The 20931-nt window shown below is 37.6% G+C and overlaps 1 protein-coding gene across 16 annotated transcripts in view; it reads right to left on the bottom strand.

Moving 5' to 3' along the window:
• RABGAP1L (RAB GTPase activating protein 1 like) overlaps positions 1 to 20931 on the bottom strand; it is a 785265-nt gene that overhangs the window by 94714 nt on the left and 669620 nt on the right. The window contains exon 1 of one of the 16 annotated variants that reach the window (XM_023549264.2): positions 16089 to 16446. The exons of 14 other annotated variants lie outside the window; for them this stretch is intronic. In XM_023549264.2, the coding sequence (XP_023405032.1) occupies positions 16089 to 16199 (111 nt within the window). In that variant the 5' untranslated portion in view covers positions 16200 to 16446. Of the gene's footprint in view, positions 1 to 16088; positions 16535 to 20931 lie in introns of those variants that run through there. One more of the 16 variants, XM_064276617.1, reaches the window with a different exon arrangement.

The following is a 20931-nucleotide window of genomic DNA, read 5'->3' on the forward strand; positions in this document are numbered from 1 at the left end:
GCAAGACTGCATACACTCCCCCCAATACAGTAGATACACTGTACTGAGTATATACTGTAGAAATCGTAATAGCCCAAAGGTCTCAAATTGTGGCAAATAGCCATTTCTTACCCACCTACACCAGACTACATGGCTTTATATGGTAATAGTACTAATTCATTTGCTCAGAATTCTCTTCCCCATTCCCTACATGAACGTCTTCATCTCCCAGTTGCACTGTCATACATCTCAAAGTCTGTCGCTGAACGCTCACATAGAATAGCAGAATTTGTGGAGACTTTGTCACAGAAAAATTCATATCTGATTTTTAAATGAGTTTCTCCGTATATACTCAGATACACACTCTATCCACGATCTTAGTGTAAAAACTCCTTCCTTTTACTAGATGCACATTTCATAAATGTTTTAATGGGACAACCCCAACTAAGGAACATATGGAATTCTACTGCATATCTGGGTACTGAAGCTCCAGATAAAGGCAAATACTTTCTGAGGAATACTAACACCTATTGTTTAGGGTCGCTATGAGTCGGAATTGACTCAACGACACTGGGTTTGGTTTTGGTTTATTGTACATGTATCTCTGGGAATGCTGGGAAGTTTCTCAAACTCTCCAGGAAGAAAGAATTGCTGTGTTGTTTCTGTACCTCTAACAATAGAGAATTTATTTTAGAAGATAAATGTAATGGCAAAAACAAAACAAAAAACAGCCATTCGAGTCAGAAGCCAGGTTTGAAATTTAAGTTCCAGCTTTGCCATTTAGCTTTAAAGCTTTGGGCAGCTTCCTTAATTTCTCTGACCCTCAGTTTCCTCATTAGTTGGATAGGTATGTACCTCTCACCTCAGGAGTGGTGAGAATTAAATGAGACAGTACTTTGGAACAAAGTAGGCACTAATTAAATAAATGTTAGTGCAAGATTATGTTGCGTGAAATAGGTCAATTATAAAAGGGCAAGTGTTCTATGATGCCACTCAAATAAAAAGTCAAGAATAGGTTTAACTAGAGACTATATCAGCCTGAGACCAGAAGAACTAGAGGGTGCCCAGCCACAACCGATGACTGCCCTGACAGGGAATACAACAGAGAACCTCTGAGGGAGCGGAGAGCAGTGGGATGCAGACCCCAAATTCTCGTAAAAAGACCACACTTAATGGTAGGACTGGGACTAGAAGGATCTACATTGTATATAGTTTGTCCATCTTAAGTATTTTAATAGTAACATTAATATATGATAATTAATTTTCTTGGTAGGAGCAGATTAATGCATTTAAAAGTTCCAACTACTCTTTCCTTCTATGCATTCATATCCTAGAGCCATTTGATTTTGCCCAGCTCTTTCTGTCCAGCTCTACTTAAAATACAGTAGTTTTGTCAATGTACTTCTTTTGGTTAAGAAATCAAAATGATCAAGTATAAATGGGTTTTCTAACCCAATTATCTATTTTATTTAAATTATATACTGGTTAAGAATCACTACAACCTTGAAGAAGCAGGTATTTGCAGTGAGCTTCTGATATACAGAATCCATCTTCTTCCCTTCTTATAAGCACTCCTATCCTCCCTTTTTCCTAACATTTTACTATGAAAAATTTCAAGCATAAAGAAAAAGTTAAAGAATTTTACAGGGAACACTCATGTATTCACCACCTACATTCTACCTATCCATGTACCAATCTCCCTATATGTCCATTAATTCATCTTATTTTTTTGATGCATTTCAAAGTAAATATAAGTTACATATTTGTTTCTAGTTTTTTTTAAGGTAAAATTTACATACAAACAATGAAACGCACAAATCTTAGGAGACTTTGTTGTTAGTTGTCCTCAATTGGAATCCGAATCATGGCCACCTTATCCATATGTGAAGAGTAGAACTTTGCTCCATATGGTTTTCAAGGCTGTGACTTTTTGGAAGCAGATCTCCAGGCCTGTCTTCCAAGATGCCTCTAGGTGGGTTCAAACTGCCAAACTTTCAGCCCCCCAAGGACTCCTTCAATGACTTTAAATAAATTCATATACCTGTGTAACCCAAACCCTAACCCTATTATATTTAATCAACACACTGTTCCAGCCAGGTATTTCTGGATTTCGATTTTGTGAACCAACATATTAACTACCTGTAAATTTGACAAACATGCCATAAACAATACATTGGCTTTTTATAAATGTCTTTCCTTAAGAAACTATGCAAAGATAATTTTGAATATAGGCCCCTTTGCATCTTCCTTGGGTCTAGTCTCAACAACCCTCCCTTGCCTCAAATGCAGTGCTTCGAGCCCCACTTCCACCCATTATAAAAAATGTGCTTATTTCCTGGAGTAAGTAATATGGAAAAGTCCTTCCTTGGGAGTCCAGTCAACTTCATGATGGGTCACCCCCTCTTAGTTAAATAAAGCATTTTCAGATCAGTTCCAGCCTTCTTTCCCGTCTTCCTCTCTGTACCTTTCCCATCACTGGGAAGACTGGGTCATTGAAAACATTTAATTCTTGTATAACAATCTTGAGCCCTAAGTGGCACCTTGTTTTTCAAATATTCTTTTGAAGACTTCAAGTCAATGACAAATTCAAGTATGTATTTAAATGGAAGATATATTTCCTATCTTTTCAATAAGAAGGAAGTGGAGCAGCCTACACCTAAAAGAGAAAGCAATTTTCACCTTTCAAGCACTACCAATAAAAATGATCATTTTATATAAGGGAGTCATATTAACATAAGTGTGACTGTTAGGTTGGAGAGTACCACACAGCTTTTGGGTTTCTAAACAAAGGTCCAATTTTAACTATTTAATAAGAAACTAGTTTGTTCTGTAAACCTTCATCTAAAGTACAATAAAAAATGTAAGAAAATTTTTTTTAACCATTTAGAGAGATTATCCTGGTTCCAGCATTTATCACATATTGCATGGTTTTAACAATGCCTTGAAGATACTAAATCCCAAATCATCAAAACTATTGTCATTGTCCATCAGCTTGAAGTACTTTCACAGACAGCTCAGTAAATATACCTGGGACCACCCAATTCCCCAGTTATAATTCTTAAGATGCAATTATGGAGGGAAAATGTTTTAAAGGTACATTAATGTACTTCTGAAGCAGTAGGACATGTGTTTAAAGTCACTTAAAGATTTGTGTATTGCATTGTATGTAAATTTTACTTGAAAAAAAAAAGAGCTAGAAACAAATATGCAACGCTAACGATACACATACTGAAGTATACTGGTGTCTGTAATACATCAAAAAAATAAGATGAATCAATGAGTGAATACCGAGATGGGTACATGGAAAGATATGTGATTCAGATACGTGACTCGGAGATGATATTTTTCAACTCGCACACCCAAAAAAGAGCAGCCTGAGAAGGAACTGCCACAAACTGTTACAATAGGTCCTACAGGTAGAAGACTTGGCTATTATAATATTAGGATTATTCTACAAGGGGACTTTTAAAAATGAACATTGGAGTCCAGCTTTCTGAAACATACCATCCTCACAAGCATTCTGTATGACTGGTAACAGTTATGTTGAGATCCTGATTAGGGAAGTACTACCTCACGCAATGTCACAAAGGGGAAAAGCAGCACATGTAATCAAGATCTAGCTACAAAGTTTTTAGTAAGGCCCTTCAAGAAAATAAAAATAAAGTGATTATGTTTCCAAAATACCTATATATTTAAGAGAAGGCCTTTGTGGTACAGCTCAATAGTGTAATACAATGTTGCCATTACAATCAGGCTGTGATTTCTGTGGCTATATGAATCAGTTTTTCTTTTCTTTCTTTCTCGAAGGAATCAAAAGAAACTCCCAACAGTGGTTGTTTTTGCAAACTACTTTCTTTATATTCTTAAACCTAATACAGGAGTTGTTTGGATAAGGAGATTAGCTCTGAGTGGTAAAATTACGAGTAATTTCCACATTTTAGTTTTTGTTAACACGTATATCACAAATTTTCTACAATCAAAATATGATTTTAGTCATTCATGAGGGTGAAAACCCTTGAAATTGCAAGAAGAATCTTTAGAGAATAAACTTATTTGGCAAGCCTACTTTAAACAGATACAAACAGCTACTCGTTTTATAATATGCATTAATCAGCCATATCACATCATTTCCCTACTCAAAACTTTAATCTATACAATTAAAAATATCAGTTACTTAGCATTACACATGAAATCTTTCATGACCGACTCCTACTCCTACTCCCTATTCTCAGCCTCATCTCTCACCACTTCTCAGTCGTCCTCCCACATTCTAGCCAGACGGAACAAGCTGAAATTTCTAGACTGGCTACCTCTCTCTCACTCCTGTGTGCTTCTGAATGTGCTAGTCCCCCCTTCCTGGAATATCTTTCCCCTCCATCTGACCACCTAAAAAATTAATATATATATATATATATTTTAAGTTTCCATCTTTAAACAGGCACAAATACATATTGCTGGTGGGAATATTAATTGATATTACCTTTTTTTTTTTTTTAGAAGAGCAATTTAGCCTTATCTAGCAAAACCACAAATGTACATACCTTGCAACCCAGAAATTCCACTCCTAGGAATTTAATCTACAGATGCACTCACACACTTGCGAAATGATACCCGAGATTATTCACTGCAGCATTGTTTGTAGCAGCAAAATATTGTAAACAACCTATATGCCCATATATTGGGAGCTGGCTAAGCACACAGAAATCCATACAGTGAAATACTATGTGGCTATCTAATGAACAAGTACAACCTTTACTTACTGATGTGAGGTGATGACTCACCTGGCAATAAGCAACTTGGCCTCTGGTCTTGGTTTCTGAGAGCCAGACTATACCTGAGGCTAATGAGTGGAGACTGACCAGACCAAGAGGGACTACCTGGGGGCCCAATGTTGACTAAGCCTCAGGAGGTATGACATAATCTATTATGGCCATGTGAAAAGGCTGGTAAGAGCCCTGAACCCTAAGACTAAGATGAGCTTACTGGGTGGCAAGAACATCTGCTCTCAGGTAGGTAGCATTCCCTGAGTACATAGAAGCTTCATGCTAAGACTCCTTCCAGACCTCACCTATGTGTCTCTTTTTATCCTTTTTGGTTGTAATAAACCTGTAGTCATAAGTATGGTATATTCTCTGAGAGATTCTGTGAATCATTCCAGTGAATTATCAAAACCAAAGGGATAGGGAAAGCCGGCAGGGACTGCTATCTGTCTATTTGGCAGTCTAAAGGACTAAGTTCTTTTAACTTATGAGCTCTGACCTAGCTGCAGGTGGCTAGGGTCAGAGAAGGGCTGTATGGGCAGCTGTTTCGAAGGACTGTGTGTGTCTAATGTGTGAGTTCTGACCCAGCTCTGAGTGTCTAGGGGCAGAGAGAGAGTGCTGCTTGGGCAGCTGGCAATGAGAATGGAGATGTGAGAAGGTGAGGGCTGGATCAATCTCCACATTTTGAGGACTAGATTCATGATAATCCTTACTACACAGTTGTCAACAAAGGTGAGATTTGTCCCTTACTTAGCACAAGTGACAGAAAAATTTCCAACACATATCAATAAGAAAGAAAAGTATCGAACAGGAATAGCACACCAAAGATTTTGTAAAGAAGAAAGAGGAAGAATAAATACAAATTTGCTTATATTTGCATAAAATATCTCAGGAAGGATACCTCTAAAACCTGGTAACATCACTGCGACACAGGAATGAGTGAGAAATTTTCAATGGATATAATTTTATATTTGTTGAAATTTTGAAATTTCATTTGAATGTATTACTTATTCAAAAAGTAAAATAAAATTTAAAAAAATACATTTAAAAAAAGTGTCAACATCTTTACAAAAATATCTCTTGACTAATCCCTCCATGCTTCTCCATCATGTGCCACGTGCTGTGGTAGGTACAGAGGGGAAATAAAAACAATCTGCAAGGAAATTGAACTTCAATGCACAGGGTGCACATAGGAGGGACAAGACCTTATACATTTCTAAGAGTGATCACATGGCTGATCCATAATTATTGTTTACTGGCTGTCTCTCAATGTAGATTGTGATCTCTTTAAAGATATCTCAAAGCCTAGTACAGTGCTATGCACATATGAGGTAGACATGTTAAATAAACCACTGAATAAATTAAGGCATCATGTGGAACCTATACATAGATCAAGAAGCAGTCATTTGAACAGAACGTGGGGCTACTGCATGGTTTGAAATTGGAAAAGGTGTGTGGCCGGGTTATTCTTTCACTTTACTTATTCAAACTACATGCCGAGCAAATAATCTGAGAAGCTGGACTATGTGCAGAAGAACAGCACCAGAGTTGGAGCAAGACTCATTAAACAACCTGCGATATGCAGATGATACTGTCTTGCTTGCGCAAAATGAAGATGACTTGAAGCTCTTGCTAATGAAAGTCAAAGGCTACAGGCTCCAGTATGGGTTATACTTGGATGTAAAGAAAGCCAAAATCCTCACAATTGTGCCAAAAAACAACATCATGATAAATGGTGAAGAAACTGAAGTTGTCAAAGATTTCATTTCACTTGGATCAACAATCAACACCCATGGAAGCAGAAATCAAGAAATCAAATGACAACTGTATTTGGCAAATCTGATGCAAAAAGACCTTTTTAAAATCTTAAACAGCAAAGATGTTACTTTGATGACTAAGGTGCTCTTTGCCCAGGAAATGGTCTTTTCAATCCCCTCACATGCATGTGAAAGCACAACAATGAAAAAAGGAAGATCAAAGGATAATTGACATATTTGAACTGGGGTATTGGTGAATAATACTGGCTACACCACAGACTGCCAGAAGAATGAAAAAATCAGTCTTGGAGGAAGTACAGCCTAGATGCTCCTTAGAAGCGAGAATGGCAAGACTTCATCTCACTTACTTGGGACATATCATCAGGAGGGCCCAACCACTGGAGAGGACATCATGCTTGGTAAAGTGGAGGGTTAGCAAAAAAGAGCAAGGCCTTCAATGAGATGGAATGACACAGCGGCTGCAACAGTGGGTTCAGACATAGTAATGATTATGAGGACGGCACAGGACCAGGCAATGTTTTGTTCTGTTATGTATAAAGTCACTATGAGTTGGAGTCAACGCGATGGCAACTAACAACCACTACCACAACAGCAGGATTAACCCCTGTGTTATTTTTTAACAGTTAAGAGCTAATACTCAAGTATTCAGCCAGACTCTAACCTGATTCCACAATTTTATAAGAATTTAGTATACAGGTCTTAGGATAAAAAGATTTAAAAATAACTTTCTATATCTTATGTGTACAAATATTTATGAATATATTCAACTGTCACAAAAATATCATCCACTGTGGACCAGTGATTGATTCTACGCAGTGCTTCATTTTCCCCCAACACTATTCTTTAAATAGGTACAGAGTGTGTACAATGCACCAGGCACCATAGTAGGCTGGAGGTATAATGGTGAGAAAAACAGACTCAAGTTCTTATGGAGGTTACAGTTTAGTGACAGAGAGTCATCAAATAATCACACAAATGTCACAGTATTTTTCTATATGTTCAAGGAGAAGAGAAACCGGAAGGCATGATCAATACTTCTCCTAGCTAGCCACAGGAAAGGAAAGGTACCTAGGTAATACAAGTCAAAGGTTAGGTCGGGGGTTATGGAGAGAACTCATTTTTTCCATGAGCGTAGATGGAAAAGATACATCTTTATTTTCCTCTAACTGAAATCTAGCAGATCCTTCAATTATGAATATAGGCAAAAATCCACTTGTAGTACTTGTGATGTTGTCATCAATAGGAAATAGATATTTTCATATCACATTATAGTTATTACATATCTCAAAATATCATTTATAATTTTCACTACTTTGGAATAGCAATTTTTATTAGGCCTGCTTATCATTTACTGTGTTTATAAAGAAGTACATGTTAATATATCACAAAACTTTTTATAAATTTTGATAACTGTATTTCAATATATAACTGGTTTTCTTTGTAATCTTATTTATTTTATTTTATGCACTTAAAACACTTTTTCTGAGGAGGGGTCCATGGACATAACCAGGCTGCCAACGGGGGGGGGGGGTCTACCCATTGCTGCCGAGTTCATTCCAAGCCATAGTGACCCTATAGGACAGAGTAGAATTGTCCCATAGAGTTTCCAAGGAGCACCTGGTGGATTCGACTGCTGACACTTTGGTTAGCTGCCATAGCTCTTAAGCACAACATCACCAGGGTTTCCCATGGGGGTTCTATGGCCCCTAAAATATTGAGAACCCCTGGGCTATAAAGATGGATCAGGCTGGGATAACACTGTTGGCATACCATACAATTTCACTGGCAAGAGATTTCTGTTTTTAATTACCTCTCAGAGGGAAGGAGAGAAGAGTGCTACTTCAAAGTTCCAAGTATTTTGAAAAAGAGTAATGGAGAATGAATAGTGTTTTTTGGAAGTTTGAATTTTCAATCAGGTTTTATTATATATCCAATGAGCAGAAAATGGAAAAATTCTTCTGAAGACAAATCTATGGATATATAGTTTTTAGGAATATAAACACTATGTATGTTGTTGAGAAACACAGTGCTTATATATTTTATACAGCTAACCTAACCATGATGATCACACAAAGGGTAAATTATTACACGTGTGGTAGATTATTGTTCAGTATATATTCACTCCCTCCTCCCCCAACCTCTACGGTGCAGTATACTTTCCTACCCTACTGATGTTGGAATTGGCCTTGTGATTGGCTTTGGCCAATAGCACATGGATAGAAATCAAACGGTGCTAACTCCAAGCCTAGGCCTTTAAGAGGAGTCAAATGTTTCCACTGATGCCTCTGGGAACTTCCAAACTCTCCCATGAGAAGAACAGGTTGCAGGTAGCCTGCTGATCACAGAAGAATGAGAGATGTGAAGTAGATCTAACCAAACCTGTGGCCTGGAGTTAAGTTCAGCTATGCCTATCTATGGCCCACTATACCCAGCCAAGATCAATCAAATCCTAGCCATAAACAGACTCATGAGGGAAAGATAAATGCTCATTGTTGTGTGCCACTGAGATTTAAGGTTGTTCATTGTTCAGCAATATTTAAGAAAGTACAATAGAAGTAGTCTTTAAAAACCTCACCTGATTAATTAATGCTCTCCATTCCCTCTGTAATGCAAATTGATAACTGGGGCATGCTGAACTCTTGTGGCTACTAGGCTGTTCCCACAGTTGAGTTTATGGTAAAAAATGAGTTTATTTCCTTGCATTTGTTCCCAAACCTGTTTCTGTTCATAATGAAATCAGTGTGAAGAGAAACTAAATTGCTGTCTCTATAAAAGCTAAGTTTAATTAATTGGAAAGACTTGACAAATATGAGTGGTTAAATACACAAGTCACTATCACATTAAATGGCAGGAATGCCTCTGTCACAGATGGAAGAAAGTTATAAAAATCTCTGTAGATTTTACCATTAGATTCCTTCACAAGTTTATTAATTTACAGCTCTTCTTTAAGGAAGCTTAAAGTGGAAAGGCAGTATGGATTCCAGCATTCCTATTCAAGGAAAGCGCCTATAATAGTAGGTCCTAATCCTATAACAAAATTGATAATGAGTATATATTTGTGTTTTAAGTGGAAATGTTTAAGTTAGTAGGTACCATTTTTGTGATTTTCCTCCTGAACCAACTTTTTCTGTTAACCAGCCAACCATGTCAGATAAGAGGGCTTCTACAAGATTTCAGCCTGCTAGAAATTCCATTATGGGCATTACGGTCATAAGTGCTACAGCATTATTTTGGCATTTTTTACAGATCCTATTTATAAACCAGCTGGAAGTCCTTGCAACCAGTTTGAATGCTGCAATTTGGTTTCACATTGAACTTCACTACTGTGCTGAGTTTTTGATGTAATACTGGTTTCTCTAATAATTTAAGCATCATTTTATATTTCTGTTAACCAAGCCTAAAATCTAGTTCATCAGATTTTTAAAATATAAGGACATCGTACGAGGAATAAAACCTGAATTCTTTTGACTTACAAAGCCCTATATCATCACCTGCCCACTAACTTCCTCCCCAACCTCATTTCTTTCTTTCACAGCCCTCCAAACACACTGACCCTCATAAACTGTGCAACCCAGGGACCTTTAAGGTCCTACTAATGTGATTCTAATTTTACCCATGAGAAGATCTGTGCTCAGAGGGGTTAAGTAACCTGCCCAAAGTCACAGAGCTAGTTGGGGGCAGAGTAGAATTAGAACCAAAGTAGTTTGGCTCCAGAATCTATGCTCAAAGGCTCTAATCTATACTCTCTGTAACACACACATATTTCAGCTGTAGAAATGAAAATACAAGTTTGATGATGACCCAAGATTTTGCAAATACCTTTGAATGGATATCAGAATATGATTTCTTTTCTAAATTTCAACATTTTGTTAATGAGGCGTCTATACATTTATAGCAATTAAACCTGTTATGGTCATAGTTTTAAAATGTGCCATTACTTTTTAAACTTTTCCCCCACAAACCTATTATTATGCCAGACTTCTCCCTGTTAATACTTTTATTCCATCATTAGTAGACTCTTTGGAGGTATTTGTCTGATACGTAACACTACCCAGGAATCTCAGAGTTGCCGCCTTTTTCCTCCACATAGGTGAACTTCCAGTGCCGTATTTGTATCGTGACATCACTTTCCTCCCCAAATGGTTGATTAGACCAGTGATGGGCACCTGACCTAACAGTACTCAATTAATTCTCTCCACGGAATCTGGAGTTGAGATTGAGGGGTGGCAATTTAAACTCTCTGCATACGGCAGAACTGTAAATCTACATGCTGTATGGCAGCCATATTCTGCCATGGGAATGAAGAAGCAGAGAACTTGGGAATAAGCAGATAAATAAAGTAGGCCTAAAAAGAGAAGTTAATTAGATGGCAAGAGACAGGGAGAGTGCCTGCCAGCATCAGTCTAGTACCAGCTCTACGCCTGGAAAACTCCTGCCCTTAACATTTAAAGGGACACACCCTGGTGTCCTTAAGATAAATTCCCTTTCTTGTTTACGATAGCTCAGGATTTTATTACTCGTAGCAATAACAATCTTACCTCGTATCAGAAGTGAGAAATGAAATGAGGGAAGATTTGGCTCCTTGTACTAAACAGAAAATAATGAAATGTTGCCAAAACATGCACATGTTAATTAACAATGAGAATTTCAAAAGTTCATATATATAGATATATTTTTAAATAAATGGATGCATCTAAATTGACTTAATGTTTTATTCTTATCAATAATGAAAATGTATATCCAGTGAAGATTTAGAAATAAATGTATTGATTTTATTATTATTTTTCCCAATCTCTGGTACATGGAATTGCTCTGAATTTTTTTTTTTTTTTTAATTTGGCATGCTTGACGAAATCTATGTGCCAACCCAATAAGGAGGAAGTAATTACAGACTGTTCATCCTCATCTCTCATTTACAGAAGAGAGAGACTGTAGCTCCCAGAAAGAGCTCCCCTCTTTTGCTGGCACAGTGCTGCTATTTTGGTATTTGTCATTTAAGAACATTTATCCAATGCCCATACAGTATAGACATGTGTTAGTCTGGCTAAAAGGCTTTTATTAACACACAGTGTTCTAACCATAGAATAATCAAGTCTCTTGCAGAGATATCTAGACCTGGATTTCTACATGGGAACATGGTAAAGCCAGAGTGGGTCATCTTTCCTCCATGACATTCTAGAACTCCAACTTCCCCATCCAAGCTGGCACTGCAACAACCTTTCTCATGTTATAAGGTAGGAAGCTTACAGTAATTTTCAAATTATCTCTATCATTTACTCTTCACATATAGATCAGTGGCTACTTCTTCCTACATAATGTTACTGTGTCTACCCATCGCAAGGAGTCTGTGGGTAATACAAATGGTTAATGTGCTCGGCTGCTAACCGAACGGTTGGAGGTTCGAGTCCGCTGAGACATGCCTTGGAAGAAAGGCCTGGTGATCTACTTCCAAAAAATCATCCACGAAAATACTATGAAGCTTAGTTCTACTCTGACACGCATGGGGCTGACATGAGTTGGAATCGACTTGACAGCAACTGGTACTCATTCCATTGCAAGAACTAACCAACTCTTCTCATCTGCATTACCGTAATGGCCTTTAAATTTTTTCCATGGATAATATGGCCTCTGCCAGTCCATTCTTATTGCTGTAATAATTGATAGCATCTACTGAGCAGTGGGATTGCCCCATATAAACTCCCTCCTTTAGGTTCTGCATTGCTTTTCACTATCCTGAGGCTCAAATCTACAATCCTCTGCACCATCTTCAGGGCAGAAGGCTTCAGTTCCCTGCAAGACCAATATTCTAACAGCAGTTCCCTAGTCAAACTAAGCTCAAAACAGTTAAAATAATTTGCCAGGGTGCCCCAATTAGTCCATTTTCTCATTTTTGTCTTCCCCTGTCCTTCTTCCACATCCCCATGGTGTCTTATCTATTCATTCCACTCTCTGCTTGAGGTCTTCTCCAGTATGAATAGCCGTTCCCTTAATGGGAAGGGAGACAATTAGTAAGCACTTTCGCTGTGCTAAACACTTTACAAGTGCCCTCCCATTTAGTCCTCACAGTAATCCAAATGACATAGTACTATTATTTCCCTCATTTTTCAGAGCCCTGGTGGCGCAGTGGTTAAGAGCTCAGCTGCTAAACAAAAAGTCAGCAGTTTGAACCCACCAGCCTTGGAAACCTTATGGGACAGCTCTGCTCTGTCCTATAGGTGGCTATAAGTTGGAATCGACTCAACAGCAATGGTTTTTTTTTTTCAAACCAAGGCTTAGAGAAGTTAAATAATTTACTAGTAAGTAGCAGATCTAAAACTTGAACTAAGAACTGTGTAATTTTAAAGCCCCCCAAATAGTTATTTAACCTCTCAGCCTTTGTGCAAGCTGCTCCCACTGCTCAGAAAGGTCCTACCCACTTCTTTTGGCTGTCAAGCAACTCTCAGCCATCAAAGCCTAACTCAAGTTCTCCTACACCCTGTTGAAGGCTTTTCCATACTCTGCTTACCAATTAGTGGTTATTATTCTCTACTTTGCTCTACCCTATGATAGCAAATACTACCCTCGTAAATATTTATTTCTTTTGTCTCTCTAACTGGACTGTGAAGTCTTTGAAGGAAAGGACATTCTATTTATGCCTAGCACACTATAAAACCCAGTGCCATTGAGTCGATTCCAACTCATAGAGACCCTAACCCAAAAATGTTTACAACTCATGCGACCCTAACCCAAAAATGTTTACAGTGTTATACACTGGCCTCAACTAACATACATCTGAAGGCAATGTTCCCCTCATAGCCACTTTATAGACTAAAAAGTTTACATAATTTCAGCAGGAAATAAGTGAACATCTAACCTGAACCATTCAAGTTTGCCAGAGTATGCATAGTGTTAGGGATTGAATTGTGCCTCCCTAAAGTATGTTGTAAATCCTAACCTCTATGCCTTATGGTTATAATCCTATTTGGAAATGGATCGTCTCTGTTATTTAATGAGACAGGATTAGTGTACAGTGTATTTTGAGATATAAAAGAGATTAAATGAGCAAGCAGGGATGGCGAAAGATAGATGCCAAGACACATGAAGATCTCGAAGTAATCAGGAAGCAGAAGCTGAATAGAAAAGGACCTTCCCCCAGAACTGACAGAGAGAGAAAGACTTCCCCTAGAGCTAGTGCTCTTAATTGGGACTTCTAACCTCTCAAACTGTGAGAAAATAAATTTCAGTTTCTTAAAGCCGTCTATTTGTGGTATTTTTGTTATGGCAGCAATAGATAACTAAGACACATGATTATTAGGCTCGTTCACTATTTTCGGTATTAGATCGTGGAGTTTGTATTTAAATACATATTCAAAGCCTCCTTTGGAACTCATAGTATGTGTGAGATCTTTTCCCATCTGTCTCTCTTACACACACACACACACACACACACTGATAGCAGGATGTTCCCTATGACAAGGCCACTGCCTACAGCTTCCTCTGCCCTCTACCTTGTGTCGCTTCACATCTCTCCATTTTCATTTCTTTTCCCCTCTGGCTTAGAAAACTCCCCCAGGTTTTTGAAGGCTCAGCTCAGATCCCTTAAGAGGATCTTGACAAGACCACAGTACGAAAAGAACCAAAATTCTAAATTTCTGGATAAGTTTCCATGGTAGAATATTATGAAATTAATAGCTAAAGTGAAGCTTAAAGATTATCCAACAACAACAAAAAAAAACCCAACCCATTGCTCCATTGCTGTCGAGTCGATTCTGACTCATAGTGGCCCTATAGGACAAAGTAGAAGTGCACCGTGGGGTTTTCAAGGCTGTAATCTTTACAGAAGCAGATTGCTACATCTTTCTCCCATGGTGCAGCTGTTGGGAAGATTATTCAAAACCATGGACTATCCTGTCCTGATTCTGTCTATCTTGTGGGTAACTGAGGGTGAGCTATAATCTCCACATAGTGTACATCATTACAAAAAAACAACAATTATGTATGTTAACTGGAAAAGCATGCATCCAGAAGCATATAATGGCTCTGTATTTGCTTTCTTTGTCCAACTGATTCTTTTAAACTGCATCTATAAAACATCTTCAAAAGTGGAGAGAGTACAATGAATCCCTTTGTAGCCATCACTCAGTTTCAACAATTACTAGCACACAGTCATCTAGTTTCACTCACACCACCAACCCCTCTACTACATCACTATTTATCTTTGCAGATATCTCATCCATAAAAATCTCATCCATAGCTACCTCAATATTTGTCTTTAAATCACTATTTTAAAACATAATCATAACATTATTGCACCTAAAACTTAATTTAAAATAGCATTAAATGTCTAAATCAGTGGTTAAATTTCTATGATTGCCTTATGTTTTTTAGTTTGTTCAAATCAGCATCCTAACAAGGTCCATACATTGTACTTGGTTGATATGATCCTTATATCTCTTTAGGCCATGGATTTCCTCTTCGCTTTTTTCACTGAATTTATTCATTGAAGGAATTTTTGTATTATGTTTTTAAGGTTCTTATGCCTTAAAATAGGGAAGTAGGATTTTATACTAAACCTGTTGCCATCGAGTCGATTCCGACTCATGGCAACCTTACAGGACAGAGCAGAACTGCTCCATAGGGTTTCCAAGGATATAATCTTTATGGAAGCAGACTACCACATCTTTCTCCTGCAGCTGGTGCGTTAGATCCGCCACCTTTAGGTTACCAGCCAAGTACTTAACCACTCTACCACCAAGGCGCCTCTATTACGACATACTCTTTTATTCTGCTGCTTATGATTACTATTAAGTATGATGGATAAGAGTTTGTACAATAGTTAGAAAAGTCTGTTTAAAAAGCATGGATTATGGATATCTTAAATAATTCATTACCCATTGTAAGGATGACATCTATATAGAAGAAAAACAACGACGACAAACAAACACTTGCAAGAACTTCATTTTCTACATGAAAACAATTATGCCAGGACATGCACACTAAGACCTTCAGAGAACGGTTAAAAAAAATTTTTTTTTCCAAACATTAAATCCAAAATAAAATTGTACAAGATTTTATTTTCATAAGAGTTCCTCTTACTGGGAATTTAAAGATCCTTAAAATTATTTTGTTTTTTGATAGCTGAATTCTCAATGTGTGTTCAGGCCCAATGGTTGAAATGCTCTACTTCAAACAGGCTGAATTATGTGTGTAAATGTAGGTAGCCCTCACCTACTAACCATATACATACATACAAGGCAAACACTTGGGACAAACTGATGCTTGACATTGTAACAGTCTTCTCAACCCCAGGACATATGCAAGCATTAACATAAGCTTTACTTCTAAAATGCCTTAAATGCACTATCCGTTACCCTTAAATGCACTACTGCCTTTTAAGTGTTAATATACATAAATCACTGAAAACCTGTAGAGCTCGTTGCAGCCTGAATAACACAAAGCCAACAGCAATACTTCTCCTTTAACTCCCAGGAAGCTACACCTCAATTGCTACAGGAGTATTATTAATAGAAAAGAAAGAAAGAAAGAAAGAAAGAAAAAACAGCTCCAGAGTAGTGTGTAAGGCACCACCTACCATAGCCCTGGGTTTGCTGATGGCCACCAGACTTGTGAGGAAGTCTTCATCGTGCAGCTGGTTGAAAACATGGGCGTCATAGGCCACCATAATGGAGACTTCTTCCATCATCTTGTCAGCTGGCTTTTCCTCGGTAGAAGCTGCTGCCCCAGCTCCCAACCAGACTATCCAAGGAAAAATCCTAATGCAGCTCAACGCCAAGGTACACACCCACCTGAGTTAGAGGGGGTGGAGTATCAAATATCCAGAAGGAAAATAAAAGTAGGTGCTACCACAGACTTGTCTAGCAGCTCACCCCCAGCAGAAAACTAAGGAAGGTCTCTTATCTACGCAGAAGCGTATACTCTAAACACCTGCATTCTTCACACAGCAGCTGGAAAACTCGGTTTCTGAAAACCTTCTTCACACTTCGAAAAAGGAAATAAAGTTGCCTGACTAGAAGTATCCTATAGCAAAAAACAAAAACAAACAGAACTGTTTAAATTTATGTTCTTGGTAATTAAAGATTTTTATAATAGTTCATCTTCTTATTTCAGTATTTCTATGAAGATTCTCCATGGAGAAGGTGGGTTTTCTTAAAGTTCTTACTGCTTATTTTGTCACAAAGAAAATGAATACATGACCACCTTTAATTTTTTAGAATTTATAGAATTCTTGGTGCAGTTAAAAATTATCTCCTAAAGTATGAAAAAACGATTCTTTTCCCTCTCTGAGTTAATTCTGTTAAAAAAAGAATTATCAAGATATAAAAATGAAGCACAGACAGCAATATCAATTAATAACCCTCCCCCTTTCTCTTACTAAAAAACAAAAACAAAAATATCCAGTATTCTTAATTTTGAGAACTTAAGTTTTCTGTTGTTATTCAGAAAGTAATACAAGAGCCTCATTTATAAACTGATCATTTTTCTCCCACAGATAAAGTTTTCTTCATCTTTTATTTTTAAGGTCGGAGATTTCTTTTAATTTCCCCGATCAGCAAATAGCCCTAACTATTGGTGCCTTAGCCACCAGAAGAGTGTTTTATAAAAGTACAGCTGGAGACTGTAAATGAGCCACCATGTTCCCAGATGAAAAGTTTGAAAGCTGCCTACAATTATTATTATAAAGTTGCCTAAATTATCGGACAGAAAATATAATGTATGCAAATTTTTTAATCCCATGGAAAAAGTACTAAGCAAATAAAAGGGGGGGGGGAGGGCAGAGAAAGCTCCTCCTAAAGTTGTTTTTCTAAAATTCCTAATTAAGCCAATATTTTCTTTGCTTTTTAAATAATATTATGACACTGTAGTACTATGCAAAACATTATTTTTTAGAACCAGAAATCAATTTGGCAATGTTTGTATAAAATCAAGAGAGATATGGCTACTGATTGGAATTTTTAGTCCTAACTACCAACAGTATGTTGTCTTGGGTTTGTTTGCTTTTCAGAAACAAACAAAACGGAGAATGAGATCTACAGTATCTACTTTTTCCATGTTTTCGTAAAGGAACTTCATTTATATTGATTATTAGTTAAATAGTAGTACCATGTTCCATTTAAACGTGAATAGGAATTTTCCAAGTGTCATAGCATTCTAGATTACACACACACACACACACACACACGCACACGAGGAAAAAAAACACCCTATTGCTAGGAAACAGAAGCAAGTCTAATAGGCTTATTTGAACAAAAAATGCAATGCTTTAAATAAATCCTCAAAATTAAAACAGCTTCAAACTGTGTTTGACCCTTGTTAGAGCTAATAAAGCATTTTTACTTCATTTTTTTCCTACAATGCAGCTTTGTCTTCTTTCTGTTAAAAAAATTTTTTTTTCCAGCACAATTTTCTTAACGCTGACTAACCTGGTAAAAAATAAATGATGACCAGGTGATAAGGCATTACAAGGCGTCCAGGCAGTTCATACCTTTAGATTCCTTTTTATCTTTTCAGAAGCACTTTAAAAGATACTGTGATCCTCTTCCACACATTCACTAGCACCAGAAGATCTCAGACTTATCTTGCAGCACCATTTTCTGGATGTGAAAGCAATTCTTCTTGCTTTCATATTTTTCTTTGCTACAGTGACTCAGTGCTTCCGCACACTGATATCTGACTAAGGTGTACTGACAAAGACACCTGTTGCGGAAGGTAAAGAAACTACTTCCCATAATGCCTTACTCCCTGCTGGCAACCGCCCAGGGGCAAGCAAGAATTACAACCGCGTTTGAGCAGTCCCCTATGCACCCTGGGAGAGCACATTCAGTGTAACAATAGGTAATCTTCTTGGTTAAGAAGAACACTGATAACTCAAGAAAAAAGGAGCTTGGGAAAACAATATCAAATATAGTCTAGCTTATGTGTATTAAACTCATAAAACATTTAAGGCTTCAGGGCCTTAAACGTGCAAAACGTTTTTAGAAATATAATCAAAAGCTGTAAAGATAGTTTTAATTTTACATAAACAAACAAAAGCTAGCAACTTCAAATACAATCCTTTAAGAATTCTATACAGGTTCTTAGATAAATATTTTCACAGCTTCTAATTTATTGCCTTCAAAAGGCTGTTCTAATTAGCCACAGTGACTAGAATTACTAACATCTCATTGCTAAATCTAAGAGGTCCTCTAGTGTAGCCACCAGCACGTACATTTTTTAGAGCAAGGGCCCCCGAAATTTGATTTGCACCCTCCATTTTCTGTCACCCATAAAATGCTCCTCCATACTTCACTGTCAGAGTTGGGGGAAAAAGAATTCAAGTGTTTCTCTTCTTATAAAATTAAATGTATAGTTGTAGTTACAAAGAAAAACATCCTTTTGGTAAGTGCTCTTTGAAAACTGATTATCTATTAGAAAAAATTTCGCTGAACTGGCTTTTTCTCTTTTCCTAAGCTATTTTCTCTGGTCTCAGAAAAAACAGCCAAGCCAATACCCTCCCAAACTTCAGAAACTATTGTATGCAGCTGTTTACATACAGTCCTTTACTTCCTTGCAAGACATCTTGTTACTCTTTTTCCTTTTCCCTGGTGGATGAAGACCCACGTATCTCCCAAGCTTGCTTTCACCTGGGTTTCTGCAGCTATCTACTTCACACCTTGCAACTCCATGGGTTGGGGGTGGGGGGAAGAAGAGGTATGGGGGTGGAGAATTACCTAAGATCACAGGATGTAGTGCAGACACCACTATTTGCTGCTAGAATTTATCAGAAGAGGATTGTGTATCAAACGGGTGGTGGGAAAGGAGACATTTCTTATAAGCAAAAAGGTGGTCCCCAGTTCAAGCAGGAACTACCAGTGGGCTGTCTCAGGGCAAGTCATTTACCCTCTGTAGGTTTCAATTTCCTCATGGTCATGTAAATTGGGACAGATGGAATACAGCATAGGTTTTCCAAGTATGCTGAGAAAGAGTCAAAAGCAATGTGTCCTCTTTCCCTCCACTATGTTTTTAAATAGGCGGGGAGTGGAGGTGGGACTACCTTTTGAGACTTTATTAGAATAAGAAACAAAAGGTAACGCTAATCCCAGAACTTTCTTAGAAAGTTCCTCAGGATTGCTAAACATGTCCCAACAAATCTAGTCTACTTTGCACCCCAGTTTGGATTTACTTATGTCAGCTCTTTTGCCTGTATAAGAGGATTCAGTGATAGTTGCTCTACTTTTTATTAGGTACGTTACTCTTCATAGTCTTTGTATTCAGAGGCCAAACTGGCTACAAATTTGCAAAAGCTTCTCCAGATCTGATTAAGACAAGAGAATTTTAATGAATAAGGTATCTCCAATGATTTTTAAATGCGGCTTTAAGAATTTACAGAGAATATCCCGTTCAAGTGACTGATCTTATCCAAATAGTAATTCTTCCAGGATTGTAGTTTTTTTTCCATGTATTTCATTTTTCTTGATGTTGAGAATACACATAGCAGAACATACACCAATTCACAGTTTCTACATGTATAATTCAGTGACATTGATTACATTTTTCGAGTTGCATAACCATTCTCACTCTCCTGTTCCAAATTGTTCCTTCCCCATTAACGCAAGCTCACTGGCCCCTAAATCTCCTATATAATCTATTGAGTTGCGGTTAATAATTTGATCCCATATAGAAAGTGCACAATGCTCTAGGCAGACGTTTTTTACTAGTAAGTTAAACCACTGTTAGGGACTCGAACTTTTTAACCAAAACTTATCTGGATCATACTTATTAAGTAAGAGTCAAATAAACCCACGTCCTGGCCTTTCAAAAACATTTATTCTCAAGTTCAGAAACGGCCAAAACAAAAATCAAGAAAGGCATGGATAAGATGTGGACATTATTACTGCATTCTCGACAAATGCGGCAAAGCAAAGTAGTTTCATTATGGGAGTAGAATTCTGTTACCTACCAGTCTTTTTTTACCAGTCAGGTAATGTACGTTAAAAAATGATCCCATCTCATGCTCTCGTGGCTGTTCCCGTGTCTCAGGTTCTACTTGGTGAAGATTCTTATCACAACAGCCATTAAAATCCGGATCAGATGGAAAGGAAGACAAAACAACGGCAACAGAAATATGGTGTACAGGGCAGAAAGGTCTCCTGCCTCCCCCACATGTAGTCGGAGCCCTGCAGAGCCTCCAGCTCCGGACCAAGGGTCCTTCGCTTAATTGGGCATGAACAGCCTTACAGGTACATCTTAGTTCAAAGCTGCCCTCCTCATGTTAAAACAAGGATACGATCCAGAAGCCATCCTGAATAATTCAACATGAACATCCATGAAACACACAGGATTCAATTTGAAGGGATCTCCAAAATCACGAAATAGTCACAGTGTTGACACAGGGATAAAGAATTACCTAAAAGGAAGAAAAAAACTCCTACGGCCAC

The sequence above is a fragment of the Loxodonta africana genome, chromosome 25, assembly GCF_030014295.1.
Source record: "Loxodonta africana isolate mLoxAfr1 chromosome 25, mLoxAfr1.hap2, whole genome shotgun sequence".
NCBI classification, from domain to species: domain Eukaryota; kingdom Metazoa; phylum Chordata; class Mammalia; order Proboscidea; family Elephantidae; genus Loxodonta; species Loxodonta africana.